This window comes from Pan paniscus, chromosome 23, assembly GCF_029289425.2.
Source record: "Pan paniscus chromosome 23, NHGRI_mPanPan1-v2.0_pri, whole genome shotgun sequence".
Taxonomy (NCBI): Eukaryota; Metazoa; Chordata; class Mammalia; order Primates; family Hominidae; genus Pan; species Pan paniscus.
In genome coordinates, this window is record NC_085927.1 from 37,791,572 (window position 1) to 37,814,854 (window position 23,283).

Here is a 23,283-nt window from a genome sequence, read left to right on the forward strand (position 1 = left end):
AACTAGAGCTAGAGGCTGACTAACTAGGAAAAGGTGGGAGGCGTTAACACAACTTCTCAGGTGTCCTGCCAGGGAAGGCGGCACACAGCTGCTAAAAAGTGGAACCAGCCTCAATGTTGAGGGTGGGGAGGGGTCTTAGTGTGAAAGGGAAGGGGCAATTCAGCTAAAACTGGGGGTGTGGGGGAGGCTGGGCGGGGTACTCTACAAGATTCCCGAAGGGCTGCCATCTAAGTTTTTGCCACCCTGTGGCACTAGAATCTACCTGGTAGCATGTGGGGGGCTTGGGGGCAGTGTGTGTCGGGGGGTCTGTCCTCACAGCCCTTGGTGTAAGCAAAGGTGGGATAACCAGCTCCTAGTTGGGGATTAAGAGGGTTTGTGCCCTCCAAACCTCAAAGGACCCCAAGAGGCAAAGGCTAAGTCCTGCCCTGGGGATGGGGCGGGTCACCCGGGAAGTGAGAGGAAAACGGGTGTGCATATACCTTCTTTGCTGTTGGGGTTCTGGGGTTTGGCCTTCTCCCAGGGCGCCAACGTCTTGTCGTCGTCCGCGCTGTCCACCAGGGCCTTGTCAGCGGGCATGTACCAGGCAGCGCTGTGCTCTGCCATCAGCGAGTCCAGGTCAATGGTGCTCATGGCGCTCTTGACCGCCTCGGAGCAGCAGCTGCCCAGCTCGCTGTCGCCATTCTGCGCCCCTGAGGCCCCGACGGCGCACTCACCCTTCTTGCCACCCTTCAGCCCCAGAGGCTGGTCCTCGGAGATGCTGAACTGCTGCCTCTGTAGCTGGATCTGCGCCTGAAGGATCTCCAGGGGGTGGATCTCGTCGGTTGGCGGGGCGCCGCTGCTGCTCGTCGGGGTGCGGACCTGCTCCAGGCCCGGAGTGCCCGGATGGCCCGGGCCCCCACCGCCGCCGTAGCTGTCAGGGGTCGAGGTAGAGTTAGACATGATACCCAGGCCGAGGGCGGGCGGGGGCGCCTTCGGTCCGTGTTCCCCGGTGCCTACCCCACGGGGAGGGAGTTTGGGCGAGCCGGTCACCAGGGGACTCCTGCTCGCTTTAACTAGTGCCTGGGGGTTGTCAGAGCTGGACGACACCTCGTCCTCATTGGCGTAGCTCGTGCTCACCTCGTCCGAGGCGAACTCACCCACGTTTGGCGAACTACTGTCCGACTTGGCCCCGCCGTCCAGGGACCCAATGAGGTCCGGCTGATCCCCCAGGAGCAACTCAGCCCCCTTCCCCCAGGATGGCGACGTGAGCGCCTTTTCGTGGGGCGTCGGTGCCCCGCGCGTCTCGCCTGCGGAGCTTCCCCCGACGGCTGCGCCTGACGCTTGCTGCTGCCCTGGGCTCACCCCAGGTGCGCCCCCGCTGTCCGGAGCCGCCGAGTACTTGTCAAAGAAGGTGCCAGGGCTCACGTGACCACTGTCCCTTTTTCTGCGACCCCGTCCCCGGCCGCCGCCCCCGGGGACCGGCTTGCCATCATTCCCCGACGTGGATTCCAGGGTGTAGTTGGGGGAGAGGCTGGTGCCGTCCCCCTGGGCTGACGGGTTGGGCGGCCCCGAGGCTTTGGAGCCGCTGCTACTGGTCCCGGACGGGCCTCCGGGTCCTGGGGCCCCAGGAGCAGTCCCTCCTGGGAAGTAATCCGAGCCCGGGTTGCCGGCCACTGCCGCGCCGTCGGTCTCGTTCTGGCTCAGTTTCCTCTTGCCCTCTGGCGGGTTCTTCTTGTTGAAGGTCACGTTGAGGTTGGGGGCCCCGAGGCTGGCGATCATGTTCTGGCAAGCGGTGGAGAGCGCAGCCAGGCAGCTCTGGCCGAACAGGTTGTCCTTGGAGCTGGGCTTGTTGAAGGAGCCCAGCGAGAGCGCGCCCAATTTACTGGCCGAGGTGCGCTGGCTGGGCTGGAAATCAGGCTGCGGCGGGTAGGCACCCCCGCCACCGCCGCCACCAGAGCTGCCACCGCCCCCTCCCGCGCTGGGGGGAGAGTTCACGCCTGGACCGCTGTGCGGCGTGGCCTGCCGGCCGGCTGCACCAAACGGAAAGCCCGGCTGGCCCCCGAGCGCAGACGTAGCAAAGTCCGGCGGCGGGGGCCGGCGCTCCGAAGCAGCGCTGGGGAGCCCCACGCCCGCCCCGGGCGACTGCAGCTGACCCAGGCCTCCCAGACTGCCCCCGAACTGCAGGCCCGGTGAAGGCAGCGCGGGCACGTGGCCCTCTCCGGGCATCCTCATCGGCTCCTGCAGAGGGCCCCGGAACAGCACCCCCGAGCCACCAGGCGGAGGAGGTGGCGCCAGGCTGGGGTCGTGCGGGCCACAGTCAGCGGGCAGACCCGAGCCGCCCATCCTACGGGGCAGCAGGTCTCCGGGCGGCGGATGCGGACCTGAGAACCACGCGCTCTCTTGCGCCAAGTGCGGCGCCTGCTGCTCGAAGGTGCCCAGACGCCCGGCGCCCGTGCTGCCGCCTTCGCGCTCAAAGTTCGGCTGGGCCAAGCCGCCCACCGGGCCGCCATGCACCAGGCCGCCCTGGCCCACGTCCCCGGGGTGGCCTAGCTGAGCCAGGTTGGGCTGGCGCAGCCGCTGCTGCTGATTCCGCGACGCCATCTGCTTAATCATGAGGGCCGCGTTTTGGCGCTGCTGCTGCTGCTGCTGCTGCTGTTGCTGTTGCTGTTGCTGCTGCTGCTGTTGCTGCTGTTGCTGCTGCTGCTGCTGCTGCAGGGACTGGTGGTCCGGGGCCGGATGCTGCAGGGGCGGCCCCGAAGGGAAGCTGTCGGGCACAGGCGGTGTGAACTCGCCGGGTAGGCCTGGGTAGGCGGAAGGGGAGAGGTGATTATCCAGAGCGCCGTTGTGCATGCTGCCGTTCCACGAAGCGCAGCGGTCCACTCCCGCGCTGCCCGGAAAGTCGAAGCGCGGCCTCTTGGCCACGTTCATGTAGGGGGGCGCGTCGAAATGCTGCAGCCGCTGGTTGGGCGCCTGCTGCGGAGGAGGATGCTGCATGCTGAAAACAGGCTCGGAATAAGGGTGCATGCTCCGGTTCTCCAGCCGGTGGATGGGATACTCGAATTGCGCGTGCTGGCTGGGCAGCATGGGGCCTCCGTCCTGCAGGCCGCCGCTGGGCGTGCCCGCCTCGCCCTGCTGGGGCCGAGGGAGCGCAGGCGGGCACGAATTTTGTCGGACTAGAAGCCCGGGTGGCGGCGGCGGCTGCTGCTGTGGCGGCTGCTGCGGGGGCTGCTGCTGAGGGGGTGGCGGGGCCTGCTGGGGAGGCTGCATTAACGGGTGCCTGGAGCCCACTGAGGGCTCCAGACCCACAGGCATCTTTCTGGCCCCACCGAACCTCTCAAAGAACACACCATGCTGCTGCTGCTGCTGCTGCTGGGGCTGCTGCTGCTGCTGCTGCTGCTGGGGCTGCTGCTGCGGTGGCTGGGCGTGCATTTTGGACAAGCCCACCATGCCCGCAGCTCTGGGCATGGCCGAGGCGCCCGGGAAAGCGCCCCCGGGAACCTGGCGACCCGCTGCATAATGAGGCAGCTGCCCTTCGGAGTCAGAGGGCGAAAACATGTCAAAATGTCCCGAGGGTGCCTCGCCCGGGTAATTGTATTCCAGCGAGTCGACGGCTCCTTGGTTCGTCACCCTCCGTGGCTCCAGACTGTGGGAATCGGAGCCGCTGGAGGACGGCAGGCCGTGGAAGGAGGCGGCTCGGTTAGGGCTCTGGTCCAGCGGCAGGCATGGGGCCGGCACGGCGTGGCCGGAGGCACCTGAACTGTGGAAGTCCGGGAGGTTCCCCGGTCGCTGCGGGCCGAAGCTCTCAGGCCCCTGGCTCTCCGCCATGTGCTCATAGCCCTCGGCGAAGGGCGGCTGGCTGCCCAGGCCTCCGGCTGCGCCGCCGTAGCCGAGCAGGCGACCCCCGTGCAGGCACGAGGCCCCGGGGTCCGGGCCACCGAAGTTGCCCCCAAAGTGGGGGTGATGCTGGTGGGGATGATGACTTCCCGGGTGGCCGTGGTGAGGCTGCTGGCCGCCAAAGAAGCCGTGCACAGGCTGCGCTTGCAGCCCCCCTGCGTGCAACTCCGAGTGGCCGCGCGCGTGGAAGCCGTAGGGCTCCATGTTCATGCCCAAGATCGGGGGTTCGCCCAGCGCGCTCATAGCAGGATCTACAGGGCCAGGGGGCCCCCCAGTGTGGAAAGCCGGGGCCTTAAAGTGGGTGTTCATGCTCAGTCCGGTCTCGTTAAAGTTCCTCTCGCCCTGGCCAGCGTTCCTGCTGTTGATCTGGGGCTCGAATTGGTCCAGCCCAAACATACTTGGCGGGGGGCAGAGGGGGATCAATAGGGCATGACAGCCGGCTCTCCGCGGCGCGCCTCCGGCCAGCTACTCGTTCCAGCCCAGGATTGGGCGCTCCGGGACGCTCAGCACCGCGGGGGCTCAGCGCGCACCTCCACCCCGCCTGATGTGAGGGACGGGGGGCGGGGTATCAGCTCCTCTCCCGAAGCTCCGATTCTGCCCGGGGAGGGCCTCTCACATCTTGCGAGGCCGCGGGGCCTCTAGGAGCCGTGTTGGGGGGCCCATGCCCCGGGCGGTTGTCACAGCCGCGGGTGGGTCTGCGGGGAGGGGACGAAGCCGCGGATGAACGGAGACAAAAAGTTAAGTGGGGGGAATGGGGAGGGAAGGGGGTTGGGAGAGCAGAGCGATCACCTTCTCAAGTCCGATTGGGTCTGCTGGGGAGCCCCCAGGACGCCGCCCGCAGCCTCCCGGAGTCCGTGGCAGAGCTGCTAAGGGCAGGGGAGGGAGACCCTTCAAAGCCGCGGCTAGCGCCGGGCACCGACAGAGCGGTCCCTCCCCCCGCCCCCCGGAGTCCCCGCGCCCCGCAGCCCGAGCCTCCACCGAGCACGATCCGCTCGCACAATCCCCGTAGGCTCCGGGCGAGCGGCTGCTGCTTCTTCAGCGGGTCGGAGGACTGGAGGCTCCGCTCGGCATCGCCGGTGCCGGCCCCCGAGCCGAGGACGCAGAGGGGCTGCGAGGCGGCAGGCGCCGGGGGCTGGAGACGAGGGTCGGGGAAAGGCGCGGCTCCTCTGCTCGGCAGCGGGTGCGCTGCGCCCAGCGCGCAGCTTCGCGGCCACGTCCGCCGCCTGCCGCTTCTGTTCTCCGCCGTTGGGTGTCTGAGTTCGCCGGAGTCTCCGCGGACCGTTGCAGGCGCGGGAGGGCAGCGAGACGAGGGGTTGGGTCGCTCCAAGGCTCCGGTTCCCTGCCTCCGCGCTGAGGTGCTTCGCGAGTCCCTCTCGGACCTGAGGGAGGGGGGCGTACGCGGGTCGGGGGGCCACGCCGGGCGAGCAGGCTAAGGCGTTCCCGCTGCGCTCTCAGAGCCCGGAATGGGGGGAGGGGGGCGCGGGGGCAGCTCTGGGGGGTCTGCGCACCCCTCTCCCGACTAGCGGGGGGGCTCTGCGTGGGGCGTTCCGAGGGTCTCGGCTCCCCTCTCTGTGTCTGCCTCTCGCCCAGCGCCGGGAGAAGCAGCAACAAGTTTTGCATTTCAGCAATCAATTTCAGCCATTACATTTGCACCAATCAGCGCCGCCCAAGTTCCGGGCCCGGGGCGGGGCTCGCTCTTAAGGTGGTCCGGGGTCCTGGCTGCCGAAGCCCCCGCCACGAACCTGCACTACCCCAGCTCTGGGGTCCCCTGCGCCCGCCTCTCCTCGGGGTCCGGCGTCAGTGCGCTGGGGGCGCGCCCCGGCCTCCGGGCGCATCGAGCTGGAGAGGGTGCAGGCGGAGGAGAATGGCGGGAGCTTGGCTTTGTTCACCCCCTTCCCATTCACACTGTTCCCAACTCCCCACCCCCAACTGGAGAGAGACCCACCGGGTGGGCAGGGGGCGGGGAGGTGGGCGGTGAGCGGTACGGGGCGCTCAGACAATGAGGTCGCCAGGCAAAGACCCTGGACTCGCCACGGAAAGTCGCTAAGTGTCTACTGCACTTCGGCTCCGGGGTGAACACTCCGTTCTCCGCTAGCGGCGCCCAAGTTAGCCGGCCCTGGGATTTTCTTGGAGGGTAAAGCAGACGGGGAACCTCGAAGTTAGGGTTCTCCTCGAGAGAACTGGGAGCTTGCTCACTCCTCCGTCACTAGGGCGCTCACAATTGTTCCCCTTCCCCACTGCCTGGGGTTCCCGGTTCTCACCGGCCGGCGTGGGCTCCAAGGAGTCACAGTCACCCAGCCACTTTATGGGGGAGCACATCGGTTGAGCCCAGTAACCGGAGCGACTTGCGAGGCGGCTGGGAACCCCGAGAAGACACGCACGAAGAGGGCGCACACGCCGGGCCGCACACCTTGCCCTGGGCCACCCGGTCCAAGACCCGGGCCCTCTGCGGGTGCGAAGTTGGCCTCCTTAAGAGATCAATTAAACTGAAGAGGCCGAGGAATGGAATTGGGCTGTGATACTAAAATCAATAGGAGTAATTTAATATCTGCCCTGCTCTTTATGAAATATTTATCCCAATAATCTTAGTTAAAATGTTTAGATCGTCCTGATCCCCACAGAGGCTGAAATCTATCTTGCAATTAGAAGTTGGAAGTTAGAGGTGATGGAGGATAGGGGTGTTTATTCTGTGCGCCTGTGTGCGTGTGCGCGCGCCTGCGTGCGTGCGTGTGTGTGTGCATGCGTGTGTGTGTGTGTGTGTTCCTCCCTAAAGTGTGTGTAGGGAAGGAGGGGGGAGAAGGCCTTTAATTTTCCTTGCCATAAAATAGCACGAGGCGATTTTGCTAGCAGATTCGCATTCTTAGGAGAAGGGCGAAAAAAGAACTTTCTTTGAAGTGCCCCTGATATCGCTATTAAATCTAAATAAAATTAAGCGTGGTGTATGAAAATGCCTTTCCCCCCCACAAAAGAAAGTGTTTATCGCCCGAGTCTGTCTAGCGTTTGCTAAATTACGCATGAAATCTGAAATGAAATAAACGTTATAATAAAACCGACCCCTGAGCCCTTTTTATTTAAAAACCTTAGATTAAGCACTCCACCCTCGCGGGCCGGAGTTAAAAAGTTACCATGTCGTACGCGCAGATTCATTGCTCCCCGGAGTTGCGGCTAGGAAGGCAGTGCTAAGTATGCCAGAACCGACATGCCGGGGGGTGGGGGGAAATGGGCTCAACTTTGGGGTAGCGGCAGAATTCCTAAGAAATTGCCCCCCGCCCAAAAAAATTTTTAATTAAAAATAAACAAACAAGAAAAACCAACAACTTTAAAACTCAGCCAGAGCAAGCTCAGATCCAAGACCTTTCCCGGGGCCTTCCTGTTGTGGAAGTTCACAGACATATATATTTTTTCTTTTTTGAAATTAAAAATGAAAATTACCCCCATCAAAAATGAGGTCCATAAATAAGCATAGGGAAGAAGTATTTGTACAGGGCGGTGGAGTTTTTAAAGGATTTTTCTGCAGGATCAGGTTGTTGGTCTGTGATTAAATATTGATTTTGTGTAATTAGTTTTCATGTGAACTATCCTCTTGCTGATAGCTTAGAGGTTTCAGAACTAGAAAAGAAATGGAATTGGACATGGAAATTATTACTTAGCAAAGTGACAGGGAAGTGAGAGCCAGAGAAAAGACTGAGGCTTTGCTGATTTAGGCACAAAGAAATAAAGGCTTGGGTAGGCCCTCCAGTGACACCCCCCTCCCCCGCCCCGGGGCCTAGGACCCTGGGGCTCTGGGGCTCTGGGGCTCCCGAGACAGAGCAGGGGGGATCTTCAACCTCCTGGACAAAAAGCGGGAGGCAATAGGAAAACCTGGTTGTGAGGAAGAGGCCCCCACATGGGCAAAGGCCTGGGCATAGTCCAAGATACTGGGTCACATACTCAGTCTGCTCTCGACTATGGGTGTCTCCTGAGGCACCTATGAGCCGCCTGTGTTTCTGTGTCTGGAGGAAATAGGGAAAAGTGGGGACCTGTCTGGTGCCTGGGGGTGGGCCAGGAGGGTGGGAAGAATGGCTCACAGGCCTGTCGTCTGGGGAGACCCGGATGGGGGCGTCTGCAGAGCTGAGGCATGACTTCACACAGGACTGGGCGGGGGTCTCCAGCACACCTGGGCAGGTTTCCTGTGGAATAATTCCGTGTGCTCCAGGGAGGGGGGGTGTGGGAGTATTTTTCTGGGGCTGTTTCCAAGAGTTAGCTCCACAAGGTGTGTGAGTGGCTGAAAGAAGGGAGTGTTTGGGCCTGGCGGAGTTTCTGTTCAGGATGTGTGTCTCGGTCACCTTTCTTTAACACTGCAAATGTTGTGCGGGTGTGTGGCACACGTCTGCATTTTGTGCCTTTGCTTGTATGCGGGTGGCGGGGCATCTGCGTGTGTTTCTGTCCATGCCTGCGTCGGCGTTCGTGCATGGATCTTTGGGGGTCTTGGTGCATGTTCTCTGTCTGTCCCCCAACCCCGCATTTCTGTGTGTGTGAGCCACTGCGTTTGTACCTGTGTGTGTGCAGCTGCCTCACCCCTTGCATGCCTGTATCTCTGCTCCAGTGTGTCTGTTTTTTCTGCGAGTGTGAGGGCGTGTGCCTCACAGCCTGTGCCCATCTGTGCCCGTGTATGCGCCGGCGTGTGCGCCTCCACAGTGTGGGCGCCCCTGCGTGTGCCTGTGTGTGCTTTCGCCCGCAAGGTCCCGCAGTGTTTCTTTGGAACAGACACATTGCCCCCTAGCGCTCAGATGAATTCAAAGTCCCCGCAGGCGCACAGCCGGGAGCAGCAGGAGCCTCAGGGCCCTCCACCCGCCAGGGCTTTCTCCATCCTCCTCCCTCCCCAGGTCCCCCTCCGGGGGCACTGAGTGTGCTGGCAACGGCCAGAGGAGGCCCTCTGGGCAAGGGAAGGAGGAGACACAGCTGGATGGGGCCCCAGAGCTGGAGAGGGATGTTTTAAGCTGGTGACAAGTGGGGAACTGCCTGGGATGGCCCCCAGAGCACTCACCGCTGATATGGAGAGCCTGGCACACCTCAGCTACCCCAGGAGCCTCAGCCTGCAGCCCACCAGTGAACTCTCACTCTATAGAAACACAAAGCAACCCACACCCAATACCCGTCACCCAGGAGACACACAGCCTTCGTGCCTGCCCCGTTGGCCCCCAACACCAGCACAGACACATGTACACACTTACCTCCATAGTGTGTGGCTGTGTCAGCAAACACATGCACTCACATGCACACAGCAATATCAGCATACACGTACTCACACACACACACACCCCTCCATAGTGTGTGGATGTCAGCACACACACACATATACACCTACATAACGTGTGGCTATGTTAGCACATACACACACACCCCGCCATAGTGTGTGGATGTCAGCATCCATGTACTTATACACACACTCACACATACACCTCCATAGTGTGTAGCTGTCAACACACACACACGTACACCTCCATAATGTGTGGATGTCAGCACACACACACACATACACCTCCATAGTGTGTGGCTATGTCAGCACACACACACACACATATACACCTCCATAGCGTGTGGCTATGTCAGCACACACACACACATATACACCTCCATAGTGTGTGGCTATGTCAGCACACACACACACACACATATACACCTCCATAGTGTGTGGCTATGTCAGCACACACACACACACCCCTCCATAGTGTGTGGATGTCAGCATCCATGTACTCACACACACACCCCTCCATAGTGTGGGGATGTCAGCACACACACACCTCCATAGTGTGTGGCTATGTCAGCACACACACACATATACACCTCCATAGTGTGTGGCTATGTCAGCACACACACACATATACACCTCCATAGTGTGTGGCTATGTCAGCACACACACACACACACACACACACATATACACCTCCATAGCGTGTGGCTATGTCAGCACACACACACACACCCCTCCATAGTGTGTGGATGTCAGCATCCATGTACTCACACACACACCCCTCCATAGTGTGGGGATGTCAGCATGCACACACACACACACACACCCCTCCCCATAGTGGACAAGTCTGCCCACTGGCTTCAGGACATGGAAGGCTCCTTCCGTGTCAGGCTGGTGCTTTGTGCATTATACCCATGGTCATCCTCACGGCAACACCATGAAGTGGGGACTCAGAACCCATTCTACAGATGAGGAGATCGAGAAAGTCAAGGGACTTTCCCAAAGTCAAACAATGGCAGAGCTGAGATTCTAATCTCCCTGACGCTGACGCCTGTCTCTTAACCACGGCCTGCTCTACCTGAATGTGATCGTTCAGGTAAAACACTTAGCACAGTGCAGGGGACATGGTAAGTGCCAAGAAGTGTTAGCAACCTTTATTACCACTGTGATTATTACCAAATATTATCAAAATTATGATTCATATTATTCTCAGTGTCTCCCTCACCCACACAAACATGAGAAACTAGTACAAACACACACACACACATACACACATACAGCAATATCCTTAGCCTTCTTCCTCTAACCCCCGTATCCTTTGGAGCTTGGAAACTCACCGGGACCACAGAAGCTCAAGCCCTTCTTGCAGGCAATGTTCCTAGAAGGACTGGAGGGGAAGCTACTTCTCCGGACACCTGGGGTCGGCAGAACAGGCCTCTCCAGTGGGCCAGTGGTGGAAAGGTCAAGGATTTGGGCATTACAGACTCAGATTCAAGTCTTGTCTTCACCACTTATGAGCTGCGTGACCTTAAGCAAAATAGTTTTTTCTCTGAACCTCAGTTTCCCCTGTTGGAAAGAGACATGAAGGCCAGTTGATATACAGCATAGGGACTGGAGACAATGCTTTCAGAGTGGAACAGAGCACGGCACAGGACAGACATTCATTAAATGGCAGCCCCTCTTATGACCATGATTATTTCTTCTGTGTTTGGATGCGGGGAGATGCAGAACAGAACCACAATCCCAGGAAGCCCCAGCTATGACCGGGACAGAGGAGAGGGCAGATGACTAGAGTCAGAAGACATGAGACCCTCATGGAGCTATAGTCTGCTGTTTGCCAAGCAACAGCACCTCGTCTATCTTGCTACACACAATGTCTGTCTTTCGGGGTCTCTCCTCGATCTGTTCATTATGTACATACCAAATGCTTATAATATCCCAGGGCCTGGTCTAGGAACTCAAGAAAAAATGTAGCAGACACAGTCCCAGCCTTCAAGCCAGATCAAAGGAAACCTACTATTTGATGTGAAACGACTACATTACACACCTGTAAGGGATAAAATAACTGCCAGGAAGGAGGGATAATAGAGAAGGATTCCCAATGTTGGGTTTTGAAAGTAGAATAGGAGTTTGACAACCAAATAGGGTCACAGGACTTTCCAAGACGAGTAATCATGTTAGACGGGGTGCAGGAAGGTTCAAGCAGAAGTGAGTTTAGAGCAGTATGAGGAAGGGGCAGGATCAGGAGGACCTCAAGGCCGGGTGGGAAAGTTTGGACATTGTTCTGGGGAGCTATGGAAAGGTTTAAAGCAAGACCAAGAGACATTGTCCAAGGTGAGTTTTAAATATCCCTGGAGACCTGAGGGTCTCCCTTTTCTTTGCCTTCACTGTGGTCCCAGGAGCCATCTTTACCTGGTTTCCTTGGAAACAGGGCTTGGGAGAGGGGAAGTCTAAGGTCTGTACCCAAGCAGCCAGCACAGAGCAGGACCGTGCCTGCTGCCTCTTCCATCTCAGGCCCGTGCACAGACAAGAGTCCCCTCTTGGTTCAGTGATTACAGATGCTGCTCTCTGCGGAGCAGGACCTCCTGCCCATTTCTCAGTTGGGGTAGGTTTAGGGGCATTTCTAAATGAGAGCCAGATCTCCTAGATTCAAAGCCCGGTATCACCACCCCCGACCTGTCTCCAAGTGTGTGAGGGAGGCAAAAGTGTGAGAAAGCACCCAGTCCCCACTATATAACTTATATAAATTATATATGTACAGTATATTTTATAGTGTTAGTATATTACATAGCTACCCTGTGAGGTAGGTTCTATTCTTTTTCCATTTTATAAAAGTGAAAACTGAGGCACAGAGAGGTGAAGGAGCTTGCCTTAGGTCACACGGCAAGTAAGAGTCAGAGCCAGAACTCAAACCAGGCCTAGCACAACTTCACCATTAGCCCACGTATCAGTCACAAAGATTCTCCCTTTCTCAAACCCAGGGCTACCATCTGGAAAGAGGACGCCTTGCCCACAGTTCTGATGCCTGGCCCTGGGTCTAAGCCCCTGGAGAGTCCCAGCCCTAAAGAGGGGTCCCTGCTTTCTCTATTGTTTTACTTCGCTGCTCCCCTGAGGTCTCTGGGGTCTGATCACAAGGTTTCAGTATAGGGAACTACTGAATTTCCCCTCAAAAGATACCTGGAACAAGAAGTATCCCCAGCGCACTTGGCCTGGCAGGGCTACCTGCTCAGGAGAAGAGCTGTGGCCACCATAGGGCATTTCAACTTCCCAGGTACCAGACACATGGGGCTGAGGCTCCATAGCTTGCCGCTAGCCTCCAGATCTCCTGGACAACTCAACCTTCCCGGGGACGCTCCATTTTCATGAGTCTAGCTCAGAGCCAGAGCCAGTATCTCAACCGCACAGCAACACGCTTAGCTTGTGACATGGAGGATCAGAAATGAGACACTTGCTTGAAAGCATGAATTGGAACGATGCTACAAACCTCCCCTTTTCTGAACACAGAAGCTCTCTTAGACCTCACTGAATCCAGAAAGCAACCCTAGGAAGTAAGCATCTCCATTATCCTCTGGAATGGAGGCTCTGATTGGTACAAGAACGACGTGTTCAAAGCCACATCGCGACTGCATGGCAGGGCCTGGTTTCATACTCGGATACGTAGGGTCCTAGAGCCATCCTGCCAATGTCTCCATCTACGTGGGTTTCTCTTCCCCAGACGGCATCCAGCTATGAGCTTCTATTTTCCATTCTCTAAGCGAAGTATGCTGAACCCAGGCCCTGCTCCCAAAATAACTCAAACCAGCCCCACAGGCTGGAACGGAGGCCCCAGCGACTCCAGGGCCCAGTTAGCCTCCCCTTGAAAAAGTCCCTATTCAGCAAAAAAAGGAGGAAAAAAAAAAAAACAGCCATCACTCATAAAGCGTCACATACCACACAATTAGTCAGAAAATGCAAAAGTTCAGCAGGTTATTCAACAAACCTATTTAGCATGCTCACAAGCCCCTCCCTCCCCACCTCTTCATTTTCCCTCCCTGCAGCCATCAGCAATGTGGGCTCATTACCACCGAGAACCTCGCTGGAAAGCCAGCCTCATAAACAGAACAAAATAAGCATCTATGATGGGAAAACTTTGGATGGACCAGTCATTAGCCGACACCTTTCAAATCACACTGTCGATTGTCACCTGCATCTCCTGTCCCCCACCCTCTCAGACACCCATGGCTGCATGCCCTGTCTCCACTGAGGTAAGGAGCAAGTACTGGAAGGAACCACCCCCAATGCCAAGACCCAGGCTGAGCTTATCTTCCAGGAAGGAGCCCTGTGTGCAGCTGGAGTCTGCAGCCAAGCTCCTCCATGTGTCAGCAGCGACGGCAGCCGGCATGTGGCAGGTGCGTCCCTGTTTGCTCTACAGCGCCCCATCCCTCTTCACTTTCCTTACAGAGGGGTGTGCTGCGGTGGCTTAGAGCATCACACAGATCTGAGATCTGTGACCTTGAGTGGATCATTCCCTTCTCTGTGCCTCAGTTTCCTCATCTGTAAAATCAGTTTCCAGCAGTACCTACAGCAAAGGACATACGTGAGGACGGAATGAAATGGTGTAGGTTAAGCACAGCAGTCACACGCCATCCCTGGGAGGCGAGTAGAGGCACCTCCTCTCTAAGGCTCCCTGGAAGTGTGCTCCAGTGCAAGAAATGGGGGGTGCCTTGCTGACATCCTCCAGAGATCCAGGATAGGAGGAAAGCAGCCTCCCATCTCTGAGCACTCACCATAAGATGGACTCCTTTCCATAGATTATTTCTAATTCTCGCACCAATTGTACTGCAGGAATAGATGTGTGCCCATTTAATGGACGGGAACCTAGAGGCAGGACACCACTTTGAGAAGGAGCTTGGGGAGAGTTCCTCCAAAAGAAGATCCCACACTTATTGCCCAAAGGGCTCAGGAAGGAAACAAACGGAACCCCCAGGGAACCCTCAGACACCCCACCTCCCACCCCCACTATCAGTCACACTGTCTAAGGGATTGTAAAGTGGACGACAACGGGGCTGATGGGCTTTGAATGGCCCTTCCCACCCAACTAGGAAACAGAGCCCAGAGGCAGTGAGTAATGTGCTTATTTGATCAGATTCTTGGAAACATTCACAAATCATCACCGTTCGCCCTGTGACAGTGTTACCAGCTCTTCCTTTAATTGTTGTTGTGTGCATAGCAGGAAGGCAGTGCGGTTTGGAGGCGAACAGGGTCAGCCTCAGGCTCGACTGCACATATTCCCTTTACCTCCTTGAGCCTCAGTTTCCCCATTTGTCAAATGAGGAGGATAATCTTCTCTGGAGTTGTTAGGGGGTGAACAAGCACAGAGCACTTAGCACGTAGTTAACACTCAATAAACGGCAGCTACTACATGGAGCCAGGCCCCTGCAGGGCGGGTGGCTCCCTGCGGGTCAGCCCTGAATTGATGAGGTGCCTGCTCTCTTTGGTCTCCCCTCAGACCCTGGCTGCATGGTCCTGAGACTCCTGGCTCCGGTCCGGTCCGGAGGCCTTGTCACGCCAAGGCCCTGACAGCAAGGAAAAGGAGCGCTGAGTAGAGAGAGGACTCACCCTGGGTTCTCTGGGCCAGGCCCCAGCTGTGCAGGCCCCACCCTCTCTTGGCCACCTCCACCCCAGCTGAGGCTTAGCTGCCAGCCTCCGACATTTGCCACCCGGCCACCTGGTGAGCTCCAGGCAGGCTGCAGGCGCCAGCTGCCCCCACCTCTGGCTCCGATGAGCTCATCTGGGTTTCCAAACTTCCAAAGCGGCCAGGAATGTTTGCTCAAATGTTCCGAGCCCAGAGAGCGTTAAGAGCAAACCAGTGTCCTCCGCCCCCCTTCCCTGCACAGAAAGCAATCTGCTATAACTCAGACAGGCCGGCCTCACCAAGCCCAGGAGATGGATGCAGCATTTTGGAATCTATATCACCCAAAAGGAAAATGCCTCTTAAATCACAGGGAGCTGGGAGAGAGTGGGAGCAAGAGGCACCGGGACCCAGTGATGCTCCAGAGGTCAGGCCTGGAGGAGGGGAGTATCACCAGGCATGGAGTCACCCTGGTCATCAGCGTGTCCGCTGCACCTTCTTGGCTCAGGTGGAGAGAGGGAGGCCTGGGGACGCTCCCCTAACTTGAATGCTTGCTGGGTGTGCACACACATGTACATGCACTCATGCACACCTGTGTCCACATGCACACACACACGCACAAAGTGCCCACACTGATTCAGCCCACTCCCAGGTCTGTTGAAATCTCTGCCCATTTTATCCCTCCCTTCCTGGCCCTGGCCACCGCTCTCCCGACCTGGGCAGCAGCTGGGCTCTAAACCTGATAAAGTCAGGTCACAGACAGCCCTTCACTCATATCCTTAGAACATTCAGTGGATCTATCTTTTGAGAATAAAGATCAAATTCCTCACTGCAGTGTGCAAGGCCCTGCATGCCCAGCCCGGGTGACCTTGCCATGCCTGCCCCAGTCCCTCCACCAGAGCTGCACTGGCCCCTACTGTGCCCTTCTCACCTTCTCCCATCACAGGCCCTGGCAGGGGTTGTGCCCATGGCTGGAGGGCTTTTTGCTCAGTGAAGGCACAGCCGCACCTCAGCACAGCCGCCACATCCTCAGGGAAATGCCCCCCGCCGCCCCCGGCAACTCCTACCAGATAATCCCGGCACTGGAATGCTCTCTTACCCCCAAGGTCTGGGTAGCGCAACATCCAGCAGTGTTATCTTCTGGGATCCTTAATGAATTTCAGTCCACCCCACTCCATCAGGAGCACCCAACCAGCAGGGGTTCTTCCTGGTTTTGGCCACTTCTGTTTGCATTTCATTCATTTTCCGAATGAAGGAGTGAAGGGCCCTTGCAGTCCAGTCTTATGAACTCCTATTCATCCTGCAAGGCCCTACTTAGTACTTTTCAAACTGCAGATTGTGACCAATTTATAGATTAAAAAGCCATTTAGGGAGTGTGGTATACACATACAATGGAATACGCATCAGCCACAAAAAGAAATGAAATTCTAGACAGGCACAGGCTTGTAATCCCAGCACTTTGGGAGGCTGAGGCAGGAGGATCGCTTAAGCCCAGGTATTTGAGACCAGCCTGAGCAACATAGGGAGACCCTGTCTCTACAAAAGAATTAAAAATATAGCCAGACATGGTAGCACATGCCTGTGGTCCCAGCTACTCAGGAGGCTGAGGTGGGAGGATGTCTCAAGCCCAGGGAGTAGAGGCTGCAGTAGCTATGATCATATCACTGAACTCCAGCCTGGGTAACAGAGCAATACCCTGTCTCAAAAACAAGAAAAAAGAAAAAAAGAAAGAAATGAAATTCTGACTCATGCTACAACATGGATGAACATTGAAGACATTATGCCAAATGAAATAATCCAGGCCGGGCACGGTGGCTCATGCCTGTAATCCTAGCACTTTGGGAGGCTGAGGTGGGTGGATCGCCTAAGGTTGGGAGTTCGAGACCAGCGTGACCAACATGGAGAAACCCCATCTCTACTAAAAATACAAAATTAGCTGGGCGTGGTGGTGCGTACCTGTAATCCCAGCTACTCAGGAGGCTGAGGCAGGAGAATCACTTGAACACAGGAGGCAGAGGTTGTGGTGAGCCGAGATCGCACCATTGCACTCCAGCCTGGGCAACAAGAGTGAAACTCCGTCTAAAAAAAGAAAGAAAGAAAGAATCCAGACACAAAAAGACAGTGGGTGATTCCACTAACGTGAAGTAACTAGAAGAAGACTCATAGAAACAGAAAGTAGAATTAAAGTTTACCAGGGGACGGGGTATCGCGGAATAGGGAGTTAGTGTTTCATGGGTGCAGTTTCTGTTTGGGATGATGAAAAAGTTCTGTGGATGAATAGCAGTAATGGCTACACAACAATGTGGTGGTACTTAATGCTACTGTACTGAGCACTTAAAGATGGGTAAAGTGATACATTTTATGTTATGTATATTTTACCACAATAAAACAAAACTTAAGCTATACAAGTAAGTACACCTTATATTACAACAATTATCTAGTGAAACTTTTGTTTCATTATGTGTGAATTACTGCATTTGTGAAAAATATATTTCCAACTTCTTTGAATCAAGACCCACTAATTTTTTTTTTTTTAAGATGGAGTCTCGCTCTGTTGTCCAGGCTGGAGGGCACTGGTGCAATCCTGGCTCACTGCACCCTCTGCTGCCTGGGCTCAAGTGATTCTCCTGCCTTAGCCTCCCAAGTAGCTGGGATTACAGGCACCTGCCACCACACCCAGCTAATTTTTGTATTTTTAGTAGAGACGGGGTTTTGCCATGTTGGCCACACTGGTCTCAAATTCCTGACCTCAGGTGATCTGCCCGCCTTGGCCTCCCAAAGTGCTGGGATTATAAGCGTGAGCCACCACACACAGCCCAAGACCCACTAATTCTTTTTTTTTTTTTTTTTTGAGATGGAGCCTCACCCTGTTGCCCAGGCTGGAGTGCAATGGCACTATCTCGGCTCACTGCAACCTCCACCTCCTGGGTTCACACAATTCTCCTGCCTCAGCCTCCCGAGTAGCTGGGATTACAGGTGTGCATCACCATGCCCGGCTAAGTTTTTGTATCTTTAGTAGAGACAGGGTTTCACCATGTTGGCCACGCTGGTCTCGAACTCCTGACTTCGTGATCCACCCACTTCAGCCTCCCAAAGTGCTGGGATTACAGGCGTGAGCCACCGCGCCCAGCCTAAGGCCCACTAATTCTTAAAAACACTGTGCTCAGGAGTCACGGAGCCTCAGAAGCCTGATGACCTCGGGCAGGGTGACATCCTCTCCTCTCTGCACCCAGGCCCCTTCGTGCTGCTGACTTATAATGCGCTGCAAGCTTCTCCTTGTAGTCTAACCTCACGCTTACCTGTTTATTGCCAAAACTGGACTACAAGCTCACCAGGGGCAGGGGCTGTGTCTCATTTTCCTTTGTGCTCCCAAGGTGCCAGGCTCAGTGCCTGACATATAGTAAGTACTCAGTATTTTCCAGAAATGATCAAGATGCAGATGAAGTCCAGCGGTCCCAGATTTGGATTCACCCTGATTTCAAGCCCCAGCTATGTGAGCTTGGGCAGGTCACTTCTCCTCTCAGGGCCTCCATTTCCTTTAATAATAACAGTAGGCCAGGTGCAGTGGCTCACGCCTGTAATCCCAGCACTTTGGGAGGCCGAGGTGGGTGGATCACAAGGTCAGGAGATCGAGACCAGCCAGGCTAACACGGTGAAACCCTGTCTCTACTAAAAATATAAAAAATTAGCTGGGCATGGTGGTGGGCACCTGTAGTCCCAGCTACTCGGGAGGCTGAGACAGGAGAATGGCATGAACCCAGGAGGCAGAGGTTGCAGTGAGCCGAGATCACACCACTGCACTCCAGCCTGGGTGACAGAGTGAGACTCTGTCTCAAAATAATAATAATAACAGTAATATTTGGCACAGTGCCATGGTGCACGCCTGTAATCCCAGTACTTTGGGAGGCTAAGGCGGGCAGATCACTTGAGGTCAGGAGTTCAAGACCAGCCTGGCCAACATGGTGAAACCTTATCTCTGCTAAAAATACAAAAATTAGCCAGGCATGGTGGCAGGTGCCTGTAATCCCAGCTACTCAGGAAGCTGAGGCACAAGAATCGCTTGAACCCAGGAGGCAGAGGTTATAGTGAGCTGAGATTGTACCACTGCACTCCAGCCTGGGCAACAGAGCAAGACTCTATCTCAGAAAAAAACAAAATAAAATAAACAAACACACACACACACACACACAATAATATTAACCATAGTCATTTATTAAGCACTGTCTATATGCCAGGCTAAGTGCTTTATAGATATTGACTAATCCATGCAATAAATGTCTTGAGCACCTACTATGTGCTGGGCAGTAATTTTCATAAAATTGTTGCCTCAATTATAAAAACTATTTACTGAGCACTTACTATGTGCCAGGCACAGTGAAACCTGTGGAAATTCAAAGGTGAGCAGGACAGTGGGTCCTGTATCTTGATCTTTACGGATCTTTCTCTTCTTGAATCCTCCCAGCACCCATTTTATAGACAGGAAGACTGAGGCCCGAAAGTTCTGTCTGACTCTGAGCCTGGCCTCTTTGCTGCCTCCCGTTGTCCTGTGAGGCTGTGTGGTCACAGCACCCAGGACTTGAGAGGAGTGAAGTTCTTCCTCACCCCGCAAAGGCTTCATGAGCCCTACTGTGTGCCAGGCCAGCCCTGCTCAGTCTGGGGCGATAAACACGGGGCAGATGCTGAAAGCCTGTGTGAGGGAAGTTCTAGGCCTGCAGGAGCTGAGAGGAGACCCTGGAGAGGAAGGGAGTCAGGGCCAGCTTCCTCGAGGAGGTGACACCCCAGTAGAGTGTTGCAGGAGAAGCAGGGAAGGCATTCTAGGCAGTGGAAGAGCATGCCAACAGGGAAGAGCCCCAGATGGCTCCTGGTTTCCTGTTTGGCAGGCTGGGATGGGAGAACTGGTCCTCACTCTAGTTTGCATGGAAGAAAAAGGTCATACATGACCTAGATACACTCACTGGCCAAGAGGCAGGAAGATGCAGAGAAGAGGCAGGTGTGGGGGATGGGTGCAGGTTGGAGAAGGGCAGCAAACCCAGTGGAGTTGGAGGGGAGGCAGGAGCACACAGCCCTGCATGGCCCCAGGCAACCCAGCACCTGCATTCACAACACCCCCTGAAGGAAAGAACCAGAAGGATCCCTTCCAGCCCTTCCTCCCCTTGGGAGGGGAAGGTCTCACACAGCCCTAACTACACATCCAGACCACCCCTGGGCTAAGCATGAAGTGACTTCCCAGGAACCATGCAAACTGGGTTCTAGTAAGCCCTTGCCATTGGGGAAATTGAGGCTCCCAGAGAGGAAGAGCTAAGGTTAGGACTGCTGCAAATGACAATTTATTTCAACAGACTTTAACTGAGCACCTACTATGTGCCAGGCACCAGGAATATGATAATGGGTTAAAGCAGGCGTGGTCTCAGCCTCCTATGGACTCACAGTCCAGAGGAGACAGGTATGAACGTGACATGCTCACCACCAGTATAAAATGACAAAGAGATCAAGCCCCTAAGGTCCTTAAAGGGAAAAAGACAGTAAGTGCCTTCAGTGAAAGAGTCTGACTAAAACTAGGGCACTGGGGTGAACAAATAGAAATTAACTAAGGGAAAAAAACAGAAAAACAGAGAAGTGGTGTTAAAGGCAGAGAATGGCATGCAAAGGTCCTGAGGCAGAAAGGAGTGTGGAAAGTTCAGGAGCTGAGGGCAATCAGAGAAGCTCGGGGTGGTGGCAGGGCCAGGTTTGCAGGACTTGTTGACCAAAGGAAGCCTCTGAAGATTAAGGAGAAGTGACCTCCGTTCATTCATCCATCCATTCAGTAAATACGCAGGTAGCATCTACTGTGGGCCCTGCTTTGCTTAGCTCAGTTCTAGGCTCTGGAGAGACATCAGTGAATGGAATTGACAAGGCCCCACCCCTCCCAGAGCTAACCCTCTCAAGAGCGGATTGCGATATTTCACACATCCTGCTTTTCCTCTCTCCCTCCTTTCTTTCTTTCTTCCTTCCTCCTTTCCCTCCTTCCTTCCTTCCTTTCTTTTTCTTTCTCCTCTTTTCCTTCCCTTCCTTCCCTTCCTTCCTTCTTTCCCTCCCTCCTCCCTCTTCTGATCCTTTTTTCTTTCCTTTCCTCCTTCCTTCCTCTCTCTCTCCCTCCTTCCCTCCCTTCCTCCCTCCTTTTTTCCCTTCTTCCTTTCTTCCTTTTCTCTTTCTCCCCCTTTTCCTTCCCTTCCCTCCCTCCCTTCCTTCCCTCTCTTTCTTCCTCCTTTCTTCCTTCTCTTCCTCACTTCCTCCCTCCCTCCTTCCTTCCTTCTTTTCTCTAAGCCATTCTCTTTCCATCAGTCTCAACACTATGTCACATAGAAAAAAATCATCTTTGAGCAGCTGAAACAGGACGGGTAGTGACCTCCTGCTTGGTGGCTTAAAACAACAAAACTTTATTTTCTCAGTCCTGGAGACCAGACTTCTGCAATCAAGGTGGGAGCAGAAGCTTGCTCTCTCCTGGGCTCTAGGGGAGAGTTTTCCGCACCTCTTCCAGCTTCTGGTGGCTCCCAGTAACTTTTGACTTTCCTGAGCTTGTGGAGGCATCCTTCCAATCCCTGCCTTTGTCTTCATGTGGTGTCCTCCTGTGTGTCCCTGTATTCAAATCTTCCTCTTCTTCTAAGGGCGCCAGTCATATTGGATTTATGTCCCACCCTAATCCAATATGACCACATTTTAATGTGATTGCATCTATAAAGGCTCTATTATCAAAAAAGGGTCGCATTCACAGGGTCCAAGTGGATGTGAGTTTTCAGGGTAAACTAGTCAACTCAGCACACCTTGATTCTTTTTCTTTTCTTTTCTTTTCTTTTCCTGAGATGGAGTCTCGCTCTGTCACCCAGGCTGGAGTGCAGTGGCACGATCCTGGCTCACTGCAACCTCTGCCTCCTGGGTTCAAGCAATTCTCTTGCCTCAGCCTCCCCAGTTGTTGGGATTACAGGCATGTACCACCTCTTCTTTACTAAAAATAAAAATTAGCCAGGCACAGTGGTGCACCTGTAACAATCCCCGCTACTCAGGAGGCTGAGGTGGGAGGATCACTTGAGCCCAGGAGTTTGAGACCAGCCTAAGCAACATGGTGAGACTTCATGTCTACAAAAAAAATTTTTTTTAATAAAAAAAATATATATCGTGGCTGGGGCCAGCACTTTGGGAGGCCGAGGCAGGCAGATCACTTGAGGTCAGGGGTTCATGACCAGCCTGGCCAACAGGGTGAAACCCTGTCTCTACTGAAAATACAAAAATAAATTAGCCAGGCATGGTGGCAGGCGCCTGTAATCCCAGCTACTCAGGAGGCTGAGGCAGGAGAATTGCTTGAACCCAAGAGGCGGAGGCTGCAGTGAGCCAAGATGACGCCACTGCACTCAGCCTAGGCTACAGAGCGAGACTCTGTCTCAAAAAAAAAAAAAAAAAAAAAATATATATATATATATATATATATATATATATATATATATATATGTGGTGGTATGCACCCATGCTCCCAGCTCCTCAGCTACTCAGGAGGCTTAGATGGGAGGATCACTTGAGCCCAGGAGGCTGAGGCTGCAGTGAGCTATGATTATGCCACGGCACTCCAGCAGATACCCTGTCTAAAAAAAAAAAAATCCACATGCAATTATAGTTTTGCCCGAAGAAGATGAGGTCCAGCTCTGGGTGGTGACAATCATATTTCTATAGTATGTGGCATGGGCTGAAAGAACAAGCTGAGACCACATTCTCCTTCCTGGATCCCTCTAATACTCTGGCCAGAACAAAGCACCATAAGGAAGATGAAGTTCAGAGTCGAGAAGGCTTCCCAGGATCACAAAGCAAGCTAGAAACAACTCCCCACCGAGGCTGGAACCGACCTCCTGACCTCCAGTTGTGAGATCCTTTAGTCTCAGAAAATCAAAACCATCTTCTTCCAACCCCCAGAAGGAGAAATATCAGGCATGACTCCTCCAACCAAAGACAACTACCCAAGAAGTACTCGAAGTTCAGCAGAATCTAATTTTGCACTGGAGGCGATTAGAGCACGGGGTTACCTCTACACTCACATAGAAAAGGCCTGGGTTTGAACAGCGAGAAGGGGCCATGCCCTCTCTGAACGTCTTAGCTACAGACGTGTCTCCACGGGGCCTGGGATCCCCAGAGAAATGTGGATCCTCTGGCACAGGCATTTGAGTGTCTCCTGGCAGTTACAGGCGTATACGAAGGCGGCCAAAGAGCCTGGCTCACCTGCCTGATGGAAATACGTCTCAGGAACACCAGGCCCTTCAAGTTGGTTTGACAAGCTCCCTTCTGGAGACTCTGGGGTCCTCACTGCTAAGACAAATTCCTGACAGAACCCCATACTCACCTTGACCTTGGGCCGCTGGGGGAAGCCTGCAGAGGGTTTGACAGAAGCGCACAGCGCAATGTCAAGGCTGCTGCAGAGGGGTCTGCAGAAGACAGGCCCAGACTGCCAGAGGATCACGGTCCATCCCGGCACTCAGCAAGGCCAGCACCCTCTTGGAGCCTTTACTTCCTCATCTGTAAGAGGGAACAGCTGAAATCCTATCCC

General features: G+C 55.0%; 1 protein-coding gene across 1 annotated transcript in view; it reads right to left on the reverse strand.

Moving 5' to 3' along the window:
- MN1 (MN1 proto-oncogene, transcriptional regulator) overlaps positions 1-7,140 on the reverse strand; it is a 55,060-nt gene extending 47,920 nt beyond the window's left edge. Inside the window, exon 1 of the mRNA XM_034948337.3 lies at positions 480-7,140. Within this exon, the coding sequence (XP_034804228.2) occupies positions 480-4,269 (3,790 nt within the window). The 5' untranslated portion in view covers positions 4,270-7,140. The remainder of the gene's footprint in view (positions 1-479) is intronic.
- Between the last annotated feature and the right edge of the window lie 16,143 nt (positions 7,141-23,283).